The sequence below is a fragment of the Pararge aegeria genome, chromosome Z (genome assembly GCF_905163445.1).
Source record: "Pararge aegeria chromosome Z, ilParAegt1.1, whole genome shotgun sequence".
NCBI lineage: Eukaryota > Metazoa > Arthropoda > Insecta > Lepidoptera > Nymphalidae > Pararge > Pararge aegeria.
The window spans coordinates 13,636,888-13,649,717 of NC_053208.1; the positions used below are offsets into that span (position 1 = coordinate 13,636,888).

At 33.7% G+C, this 12,830-nt stretch overlaps 1 protein-coding gene across 1 annotated transcript in view; it reads left to right on the forward strand.

Moving 5' to 3' along the window:
• The first annotated feature begins 4,109 nt into the window (after positions 1-4,109).
• LOC120636365 (alpha-1,3-mannosyl-glycoprotein 4-beta-N-acetylglucosaminyltransferase A-like) overlaps positions 4,110-12,830 on the forward strand; it is a 41,299-nt gene continuing 32,578 nt past the window's right edge. The window contains exon 1 of the mRNA XM_039907816.1: positions 4,110-4,222. Coding sequence (XP_039763750.1) covers positions 4,192-4,222 — 31 coding nt within the window. The 5' untranslated portion in view covers positions 4,110-4,191. The remainder of the gene's footprint in view (positions 4,223-12,830) is intronic.

Sequence of the window (12,830 nt, forward strand, 5' to 3'; positions counted from 1 at the left end):
GTACCAAATATTAACAATAAATCTAATTTTACAATAATATATAAATCTGTTATAACTTTAGGAGTAGAAGAACCCGATATAAGCTAACATAGATCTCTATCTCTAACAATCTATTTCTAAATAGATTCACATGTTGACAATATAAAAAAAACCGTCTAATAGAATTAATATCACTCAAACGACTTGTACATATCTCGTATTATCTCTTTAAACATTCGTCCAAATTATATGCAGTAAACGGGAAATATCTTTTGTTTTTAAATACTTAAGACGATGATACTTATTTTGATAAGAATCCATAATTTTTAATAATATGACCAATAAACATGACTTTACGATTTCAATTATATTTTTAATATAAAATACCACTTTTTGTAACTTAAATATAAAAGATATACATATACTGTCGTGCACCTTTTTGTAGGCAAAAGCAAGTTCTACAACTTTTCTATAGAACTCAATCATATATCTCTCATTGTTAAGGCAGCGTTCGTTAGAAACGTTTTCTCAGACTTACTTTGCTAATCGGACATGGACAAAAAAAAATTACCCAAATTAAAAAACGGACAAGAAAAAATTTACCCAAATACTGTTACCAGATAGAGAGAATATAACATATTGCTGTATGCATCTTGGATAATACTCAATTGACACGCAACATTCGATAACGCAAAAAAAAATACTTATAAATAATCCATTAGTATACTATATCATGTAATTAACTAACTAATAACCTATCTTAATACACTCTGAGTGCAAATAAATGAACTTTACCTGCCTCACAAATTATCATATTTTTAGTGATAACAAAGAACGTAATTTTCCGCTAATTTCATTTCGAAATACTCATGTATAAAAGTACCTACTAATAAAACTCACTGAGATATAACTCGATACAGAAATAGGTATTTTACCATAATTATCACCTGTAGGACCTAGTGATACATATAACAAGAAAAGTGTACTTATCTATAATTCCTATCGTAAATAGTTCTGTATAACAGACGTTAATAAAATTTGTTTGTTTTACAAAGGATGTAGAGGACCTCGGATATTATTAAGCTAAGAAAACGTTCTAAAATATAGAAAAAGTAAACAAACGTGGACGAAACACGGGATGGGAAAACAACTTGTAGGTAATGTAAATTTGAATAGATACATAGACCTAAAATCTACCAAAAATATCTAATGACGTCTGAAGGACGAAAGTGTTTAAAAAAATGAGAGGAAATATAAGATCATCATATCAACCCACTACCAGTCTACTATAGTGGACGGTACTGAAACAGAACTATTCCAGCAATGATTCCTCCTCCCACAATGTGGCAGGTTTCCTCACGATGTTTTCCTTCACCGTGATATTTCAATTGCTTAAAACGTGCTTGGAATCAGCCCCCCAAAAGTGAAACTGAAATCCTATATTTATTAAGATAGACCGCAACCATACCATATAGACTCATGAGAGTGCTGTTTTCGATCTATTTCTTGTCAAACTTTAAACTGATCTTATAAACTAAAAGTTGTTGAAGTCAAAGTAGCGCCTCAGTTATATTAATAATTAATTTATCGAACAGATTTAGTTCTGCTGCATTGCTAGTGTAAAAGATACGTCACAAGACAGACATTGAAACTGCTAGGCTGGTCTATTTTAGTAACTTGCACAGCTTTATGTCGATATTTTATCAATGGGCTATGCAGCTGATATTGACACAACTTATGTGCTCGAATAGAGGGTTGTTCGTACATTTTATAGTAGGTATGGGTGAAACAGACTCATTTAACAATAGATATAATACAAAGATATTTAAAAAATGAGAGTCCTAACCAATAATGATTAATCGAAAATTTTGTGTATGTAGGTAAGTAAAAATATACAAATTTAAATTTAAAAAAAAATTGCCAGTGCACGTAAAATAAGTAGTTCTTTTAATTGATACAATTTTATTCTATTTAACGATAAACCCGATGGATGACTTCTTCGAAAAGTCTCTCAAAATAAGTACAATGTTTACATTTAACGTAAGGCGTATATAAAATCCTAGACATCTAATTGGAATTAAGTTTCTTCTCTAAGATTGCTAATTAGTTTTGAGTGACTTGTGTGATAGGGATAACAAAACACCGGATAAGTTTCTAGTTGACTAGTTCTTACACCAGGCTGCGTATGCCAACCATCATTCATATCACCATCATTCACTGCAATGGAAATAATTGTATGTACTCGTATGTATCAAAAGCGCCTTCAATTGACCAACTTTAACAAAGTGAATTTTGAATTCTAGCCAACTTTACAATGGCCAATTTTTAACCAAAAAACTTTCTTTTTTTTGTATTCGGGGGTCTATTTATTTTAAAGTCATTTATCTTTTGATAAATCAACTGCAAAATAAAACTTAATAAAGTATTAAATAGAGATTTTGGGATCGTGGGGACCGGGGCGCGAGCTTTTTTAAAGACTTAATAAAAAGAGTTATTGATTCTATTGGTGATCCTAGAGGTGGCAGTTACCTTGGCCAAAGAATTAGTTTGGCCATTCAAAGGGGCAATGCTGCCAGTATCCTGGGTACTCACTGCGATGGTTTCGACGACGTTTTGATTTAATTTTAGTACATATTTTTTTAGGTTATTTTTGTTTATAAGATCTATCGACTATTCGTAGCTTTGTAAAAGTCAGTCGAAAAGCTAGATAAAATGTTATCACTTATAACTAATTGACGGCTGATTGGCGCAGTGGGCAGCGACCCTGCTTTTTGAGACCAAGGCCGTGGATTCGATTCCTACAACTGGAAAAATGTTTGTGTTATGAACATGAATTTTATACGCAGCATATTATAACTGTAAATATTCACAAACACACGCGTCTTTACGTAGATCTTTATGAGCTAGGTCAGCATTGCACCGATTGTTAAGAAGCGTCGCTTCAACATCATGTTTAGGGAGATACACAGACGACGAACTAATTAATTTGTTCTGATTTGTGTGCCCCATGTAAACCTAGACGGCGTGTATAACTAGCCTAGGTTTAGATAGGATCGCGACGTCGCGACGTACTTTACCTACACAAATTGCGCGCGCAATCCTGTTAACGACGCATCGACTGACCAACCATCATATTAATAGGTATACGATTGTATCGAACCTCTACTCGCGCGACGGTGCGCATTATGGACATCGCATAATCATCTTCGCCTCGCCATTATTGACAAGAATGTGCTTTACCATAAAAGTAGTGAAGTCAGACAGCGCAGCACAGTTTGTCAAACAGAAATAAAATTGAAAAATCCTTGGATAGAAGCAGGCGTTACTTTGCGGAATTCCGTGGTTATACAATTAACATGTAGTTTTCTTTGCTACGCGGCGCGAAATGCAGGAGAATCTGTACGATGTACTCAATTTAAAATTTCTTCAACTTTTATACCTACTCCACATCAAAAAGATCTTCGGCAATTAACTTTAAGTGGGGAGCGATGTTCGATCCTTGACAGGGATTATTTGGGAATTTATAATTCACGCAAATATGTGCTGCCAAGCGATTTCGAGTTCCAGTTCAATGTCGCGAAGTAACCTATTAGGAGTGTGAGCCTATGCCGTTGATGATATGATGTTGATAACCAACAAGGGCTGGCCTGTAGAGGGATTTAAAAAACAACTGGAACCACTGTCTGTTGTCAGTTTTTCCGCGAAAATATAATGATTCCTTAAATCTACTTCAACGGGTACGTACCATGATAATATTTTTGGATTTGTTGATATTTCAACTCAGTTGCATGGAACGTGGTCACGACGGGTTCCATTTCTTAAATATAGTTATTTAAGAAATGTTAATTAACCACGAAAATCTTAGTTTAAAATCTATAATGATTCCCTATTTTTTAATAACCAGTCTATATTTATTCATATGCATTTAGCAACAAAAAAAATGCTTTGCCTGGAACCGATTACCATAGTAGGTACATAGGCCCTACTCTAAGTTTTGCTTTCACAAAGTTTTTCTTTAGTCGGACCAGGGCTTTTGATTTTAAAAAATCTCTACACTCAACTAACTAACCCTTAATAAAAGTAGACTAATTTTGTTTCAGAAATAATACATTGCCTACACTACTAAACATGGCGCGGGTACCGAGACTTTGCGGTTACACATCGCGCCGTCGTTTTACGGCGTGTCTTCTGTTTCTCTTCTCTTGCGTCTCCATGACCATTTTTGTCTCCATCCTACGTATCTGTAAGTACCTTTTATATGTGTATAAATGTTTCATCGCTATCAATCCTTTACAGGCACACTTACACACTTTATAAGGCACATCGTCTGCTATAATAATGAGAAAGGTTTAGGTTTAGGTTTAACTACGCTGGCCACGTGCGACGTAGTAGACGTTTTCTAACGATGTTTTCCTTCACCTTTAAAGCATAATGATATATCAATTGCTTATAATAAAAACGCATAAAACTATGAAAAGTTACAAGTTCGATCCCTTCTAAAGGGAGGCCGAAGCTCTAACCTCTAAATAGGCTATCACTACTTATAGTAAAATAATAAGTTTTAAAGTTTCTAAATTATACCAGGAATATATATATAAATAATTTTTGCGGTCATCATATAACTAAAAAATTCACAAGGCGTATCTACCATATGGCATCGAAAGTTAACTGTGGAAATACTGAATGGCGCTAAAAGTATATTTAACACATTCAAAACATGAGAAAAATCATTAAAAAGTCCGAAATATCAATAACGGTTAATGATGTATCTTTAGAATATGTAAACAATATATATCTACGAACAAGTTCCTAAGAACACGAACATTTTAGAAAACTCTGTACACTTGCATTTTATTTCGTTTCTTATAGGCGTTGCTAACACAAAAAAGATTCATACAGAATAGCTCAGACGAAAATTTAATTTAACAGAAATAAGAAGGAAATCAAAAATTAATTTTGTCGTCCTGTAATGGATGCTTTGAAACATAATTAAAAATAAAATGGGGATGGGTAGGTAATTGCGAATGTATGACAAAAAATGAAGCAAGAATTAAGCTGCCTGGTCTGGCCCCTCGGTAAAATAAAAAGAGGCAGCTCGATTGAGCGACGGGCAGATGAAAGTACTAACAAAGCTGGTAACAACTGGATCAATAGAGTTCTAGATACCTAGTATAGAGTTATTCCAAAAATGGAGGAGGCCTAAACTCGTAGAAGTCCATAAAACTCATAAATGAAACAAAGCGTACCTACAAGTTATTTTGAACTTTAGGAACTGTATTTATGAATTCGAAATTAACAAAGTCAACTAATAGTAGTTATTCTGTACTAAAACTTCAACGAATGAATAACTCTAGAGGTATCTAAAACTCTATTGATCCAGTTGTTACCAGCTTTGTTAGTTCAATATATATATACGTAGCTGTGATGAGGTTAGGGCTTCAGCCTTCCTTTTATGGGGGAGGCTTCAGAGGGGAGCAATTTAAATATCATTTGCTTTAACGGTGTAGAAAATCATCGAGAGGAAACCTTAGAATTCTGAATGATGTCCTTAAGGGCATGTGAAGTCTAACAATTTGCACTGGGTCAGCGAGGTGGACTACGGCCTTAACTGTTCTCATTCTGAGTGGAGACCCATGCGCTGTAGTAGGCGACAAATGGGTTGATGATCATGACCAAGAAAATAAAGAGCTTTAAATTAATATTAATCTTTAAATGAAATAAATGGAAGGGAAAAACTGTAATGTTATATAACATTCCAAATATTCAGTAAACATAATATATTCCACTACAGAACAACATCAAAGTCAAAGGCTTTTCAGTGAAAATCTTTTATATGTGAATGTTTTCGATATCGATCATGCCTTTGTCCGGAAATGCATTGCAAACATTTCGAGTGTTATACAAACATTATTTTATAAACGCTCTTCCTAAAACTATTGATTTTGAAGTTCGTTGAAGTTTCCAAGAACTAAATATATGACAAATGCTTGAAAACCAAATCCCTGACGAAGCGAGTTATAATTAGTATTGCAACACCTATACTCTAAAGTTATATGCGTTTTAAGGTTTACTTTCTTTAAAAATAGGGAAAATATGGTCAGTAATCCTGAATGCCTGAGAGCTCTACATAATATTCTCAAAGACGGAAGAAGTCTACCAATCCATATTTGGCCAGCTTGGTGGAATACTAGACTAAAGACATTTATATCAATATATTCATCCTTATCATCATCAGCTCTACCGATTCACGTCCACTGCTTAACAGATATTTTAATAAGAGTTCAAAAATTCACGGGCCCCAGAGTCCCAGAATAAGAAGGGTTTAGGCCTTAGGCGGGGGCTTAGTTCGGATTGATGGACCTAACACTCTATTGAGAATAATCTGAAGAACGCACACGTAGGTATTCTAAATTTTTTTTACGGTTAAAGCAAGTTATATTTAATTGCTAACACCCCCTTACTTCGAAAGTTAGAGGTGCTTGTCGGTGTTCCAACTCGGTGCTCCAAAAAGAAAGGCCGGAGTTCTAAACACCGCTTCAACCAGGTTATAACTTCTATTGAATCTTTAAAAATATGATTATATACTTTTTATAGGTGGCCAAGTATAATTACTCAGTTGGCATCTGAAGTCTATTCAACCGAAGTATATATAAAAGAGACTAGCAATTTCCCGTGACTTTACCAGCGTACAATTGTTGATTTCCCGTGAGATTAAGAATTTACTCAAGCAGCAGCCATCTTCAGAGAGGAAGCTAAAACAAATGCCAAATTTCCTTCAGATGATTACAGTTGTTTATATGTTACAAACATAAAGGATTCAAAAGGTTATAAACCTTTATGCTTTATGTCAGTAAAGCTATGAAGATTATTTTTTAAAGTTTACCTATACTGAACGCGATAAGCATGTTGTAAAGAAAAGGTGTCAGCCTATGTGTATCGAAGAGCATGTTAAGCCGTCGATCTACTAACTTATCATAATTATTTTTAAAGCCCACCTAATCGCATTAGAGAAGCATGTTGGGTTTAAGTTCTTAAAAAATAAGAAAGAGGGGACATGTGCCTATTAGTGGGACTTTCATATGCTGCGGATGAGTATGATAAGGAAATATCAAATATATAAATTGAAACAACTACTAATTTCATCATCAGTGGTGTGAGAATTCCCTCCACAGATGCCTCATGAGATCAGGAGAACGGGATCTCCTGATCTCATGAGGCTCGTATCATGATGTCAAATAACGTTTAAACTTTCTGTTGGATTGAGCTTTCAAAAGCAATTTCTCTTTAAATCGGATGAATATACCAAGAGCTAGCCTAGTAAAGCATGTTCGAATTCTAATCGAAATTTAGTTAATCCTATAGTTAATCATATTGGGTTAAATGGGGGATAAAAGTTTGTGTTTGCAAGTTGAGTTGATTTTTGTATTTTATTTACTATTTTAATTGACAATCTAAGTACCAATTTTATACCATATAGGTATATAGAGACTTTCATACAACCTTCAATCACCTATACATTTAACAACTGCCTTTCTCAAAATTTCAGCTATTATATCCGAGTAAGATTTTTGTTAATCCGATTTATAGTTCCCAATTTAACAAGTTACAAAAAATAATTTTGATGAATTTATTTTGTTTTTTATTAAGTACAGATTAAGTGTTTCGAACGCTAACAACATTTTAATACAAATTTTCTCTTTAGAATTGAACTTACGTAAAGCCCTTTCTTAAATCCAATGCTAAATCCACGACCTTATAGAAAGGCAACTGATATTTTAAGCTCTCTTATATTATTAATAACATTGAATTTTCATACAAATTTAAATTTTCCAAACCCCATTTCACATCCTTAGGATGGAGTCCAAAATAGAAGTAGCGCAGATTAAATATAACATATTTAACCTAACTGCTTAAGAAAGTATAAAATTAACAAATTTCGATTTTTATACTTCGCTCAAATAGTATGTCAATGCCAATTTAATTATTATTATTATTAATTCAAAAAAGATTGTGGTATCCAAACCACAATCTCGGTAGGTGGAAGCTTCGACCACTGACCCAGTTATATTTTTTTTTTTTTTTAATAAACTTATCATTGAAATATATAATAGCGCAAAAAAATCAGTTATGTGTTAATTTAATTAAGCCAAGGATTGGGGTCCAGCATGATTATATTCAATATCGATGCGCCGAGGCTCTTAGCTAATAGGGAAGGTTTCGAAGTAATTATTAACATGGAGGCAAATTAATGTAATTGACTCGGCGAGTTGGTGCACTAATGGAAGCAAAGCTTTATGCGCCTTTGAAACTACAAGCGAAACTCCTCTCAGCAAATACGATTGCATAAGTTACTTTTACTTGCCCGTGTTTGCTAAAGAGAAAGACATATCTAAGTTATTAGTTTGAATAATACTATTTCTGAAGTCTTAAAACAAATATTATTACATTATTAGCTCAGCGGATGGAAAGTCTAGATGTGATAAGATTTTACACACATACCTATAAATTCTAATTTTAAAGGTATCCACTTTTAGGAGGACAGATCTCCAAGGCCAAACTATCATGAGATGATGAGAAATAATTATGATGTTTTATGTATACTTAAAGAAGATACAAACGCTTTGTGTAAGTTTTTGAGATTTGGACACCATTGGGATGAATCCCCACCCCATGTCTGGTTTATAATGTTATGTTATTAACTGACTTACAAAAAAAAAAGAATTTCTATTCTGTTGTATTCTTTTTGTTGTGTTTGTTATCTTAGAACTCTTTTATTGATTAACTGATTTGACCTTTGTAAGTCGGTGCCCAGTAAAATGTAAAAAATTACTGGTACTTTACTAGCTACTACCTATATAAAAAGGAATTCAAAGTATATGACCTATACATAGTAATTTTTTGTATACCATTACCTATATAAACCTTTTATTGTAATTCACTAGGAGTACCTATCTTTTTCTAAGCTTAAAACTCCATTCCTAATAAAATTCTGATAAGTATCTCTATAATACTATCGCAATGACTACTGTTTCAGTATTTTCAAATCGTGCTGCCCTCTCAGTTACTTATTGAAACTCAGAGAGAATAAGAAATCATGACGGCCAAGTTTTGTTGAATAAAAAATATGCGCAAATAATTCAAAGCCCGTAGAACCTCGGATGGCAGTCGTCGCAATGGTGGACTTTTGTGCCGGACGTTATCTAGTTAAAACAAGACATTTTTGCTAGTTTTCCTTGCTTCATTTCGCGGCTTTTGTTGTTTACATAAACGTATAACACATTCATAGGTTATCCCTGATTATCCCAGCAAAGGAAGCCAAAGATCTCACCAGAAGAAGGACGAAAGAGATGATGGTATTTTTACTCATATGTAATTGTGTTTCCCGTTCGCAATGGTTACGCCATCGAGTAAATCTGAGTCTAGAATAATTACTATCTTTCGAACGATCGAAAAAAGTTACAAAAAGCATCAGAAAATATTGAGATTAATTAAAAAAATATATCATATTCATTGTAAACAGAACATCCCAGTTCAGTTATTTTCTGTAATTGTAAAGCACACAATTAACATAGACTTTGTATCTGTGTAATGATATTAATTAATGAAGCTCTGATTCTATGAAGAGTTTGCATTTTATTTGTGAATGCGATGTTTATGTTTAGTTAAAGGAAATTATATGAAGATAGTCTAAAGGAGTACCTAATACATTTAGAAATAGTAGTTATAATTTGTATCCCTTTAATTAAAACATATTATCCTTACGATACTTCTACTTTTTATATATGTTAAATGACTGGACAAGTTGTAATGCAATGCATACTGGTAAAATGCATGCAGTTATTCCTCATTTAATAGGTAAGACAGTTGTTGACCCAACACGCGGCTCTAATATGGGCTGGTGGGCTGGTTTAATCAATTTACTCTTAGTAATTAATCACTGCATTCGAATATGGTATAACACAAATTACTGTCTCATGAAACCTTAACATCAAACATGTAAAGAGTTCAAATGCGGATGAAAAGGGTATGTGGATAATCTCCGTCAATGGAACGCTATTGAGTTTCCTCCTTTGACACAAATGTGTATGCAGGCGTTTACAGGAAATAGAGGTTTTGCGCATCAACAGATAAGCTGCAACTGATCTATTTAATTTACTAGTCAAGTTCTAGTATCACAACCAAGCTTTTTGTACACCTACTTATTATTTCTGCCGCACCTGATCGCTCTGGAAAGCGTCACGTTATGATCACTCTGGTGCGAGTTATTTTTCCTAACTATCTTTGAATATCCTACATGACTTGACATATTGCAATTCAGATATACTTTAAGTCCTGACAGAAGCATCAGAAAGCCAAATTAGTAAATCTAAAGAAAACTGGTGCTTTTGAATTCTAAAGAGTACCTATGGCCAAAGCCAAAATCAGTAGAAACATTTTGAATCAATGGCCATAACTAGGAGCTACAGCCGTAAAACCCTCGGGATGTACCGCTATTCAGTGAACTATTGTCTCACATATCAAGTATATGTGCATCAGTGTATTCAGTTTTAGTTCGGATTCGACAGAAAGCATGACATAGGCAAATGCTCAATTAGACAAGTTTATTTCGATGGTCGCAACTTACAGTACTATTGGGTTGGCTTTATGAAAGCAACGAATCATGTTATATTGCAAAAATTTCTTCATTAGATATTGGATAGCTTCATTGATTAGATGAGATAATTTCATCTAAAGTTCATCTGTCTAAAGAATTGTCATCGACATCACTGAATCAAGGTTGCTAGAAATCTTCAGCAGAGTCACGATTACTGACGTTGCAATCAAAGGTGGAACCTGTACCATAATTACTGTTAACATTAGTTCCCAAGTTGGCGCAATCTAGAACAAGCAAATAACACACTCAAAGCGTATCAAAATACCAAGCACAACAAGCAACACATTTATTTATAAAACATTTCTAAAATAGTTAGAACCTTTAGTTATTCTAAAATACCCAGTAGTTTAATTAATGTAAAGAAATGTTTATATAAAGCAGTGCTGTTTACAACTAAACATTCAAACTGGCATACCTACACTTCACTTCTCAAAATAATTGAACAGTAATGTTTGGGAATGACGTTCAATAAGCTCAGTAGGTACTTATTGGAAACAGTGTCGGTGACAAGTAACATACGTTACTGCAGAACTGCCGATATCTTTATTTTATGAATAATGTATATGTTGCCCACGTTCTTTGTCCACGTTTATTATATTTTTTTATAAATCCCGTGTGTTTTCCTGATATAAAAGCCTATGTTAGTATCGTTAAGCAATATCCCATCTCCCAAAGGACCTGTGCTAAATATCAGGAAAGAAAGTATCCAACGTCCTCATAAGTCATAGTGTGAACTCAAATCATGCTATGTTTCATTTCAAGTCATTAAGTAGTTTCAGCCTGATTCCCGGCCAAGAAACAGACAGACAGGCAAAAATGAATAAAGTTATAGTTTTGGATTGAGTATCGATTAAAATTGCCCTCTGAAAAAAAATTCCAAGTATCTTTAATGTACCCCCAAAATTCGACCCCTTAGAGTTTTATTCTTAGTATAGATGTCGGTTAGAATCATTATTATGAACTAAAGGGTAACTGAAAATATTCTGCTTTCTTAACCAACTAAACTCACAACTCGTGCTACGTGTGGATATAACAATAACATCTTTTACCTACAACCTTTCAGTCCTTATCTTTTCGCTACATTTTCACCAACAATTGCAAGTAAGGTAGTCCAAGGGTCTATTCTTTTTCACACAAAAGAGAGCATATAATGAATGGAAATACCTATTTATAAACCGCGTATTGTGATATATTTTGACGTCATTAGCTTTTCCCCAAGCAGCGCCTATTAATAGGCACAAGTTAATAAAGGGTACAAATAGTAAAAAAATTAACACTGAGTCTTACCTGGGTGGTTTATTAATACCCAACTACGGAAGGGCATTAATAGATTATGTAACCAGTGCTTATAACAATATTAAAGGAGAAGTTTATATCCCGAGCCAAAGGCGAGGGTAGATATTAAATAAAGGTTAAAGTGGGTATAATGGCCGACATACACTTTGCTTTTCACTTTGATTATTTGGAAATTTGTTAGTGGGTTTTATGACTAGTTAAACGCTACTTTTTATACAGGGGTATTGTTTGCAAACGTCGGTAATTAATATAAGTAATAAAAAATGCCTGTATGAAAAAAAATTATAACGTAGTGGAAGAATAGATACAGAAACCAACTACATGTAGTTGTTGTATGATTTCCCGCCAACCATGAATCACTCATAATGTGTGATCACACATAATGTAGAGCGTAATCCATGAATATCAATTACGATTTAGTATTTTTATTCATTGCTGTCAATAGATTTGTGTATGTGGATATGTCAAACAATCTATCTATATATAAATAAAAGAGAAAGTGTGTTGGTATGTTCCGTATAGGCTCCCAAACCGCTGGACCGATTTCAATGAAACTTTCAGGGAATCTCCGGATTGACCTGGCGAGTAATCCTGTAAAGTTTGGTGTCGATCGGAGCACTCCTATTTTTGAACTGTCAAACTGTCAAAATACAGCTTTTATTTACTATGATGATATTCTATTGTTGGGTGTACATGGGTGTAGATAATGATCTTCACCCGCTCGAGAAGAGAATAGAAGAGAATGAATACGCAGAAAAAGAAATGATTTAATATATTATAAGACTTAAATTAAAAATTTAATGATGTAAGTTTATTGTTTAAATAAAATAAAGCAAAATCTAGCCCGGCGAAGCGGGTACGCTAGTAAAGAATAAAAGTTTAATAAGCGTTTTTTAAATTC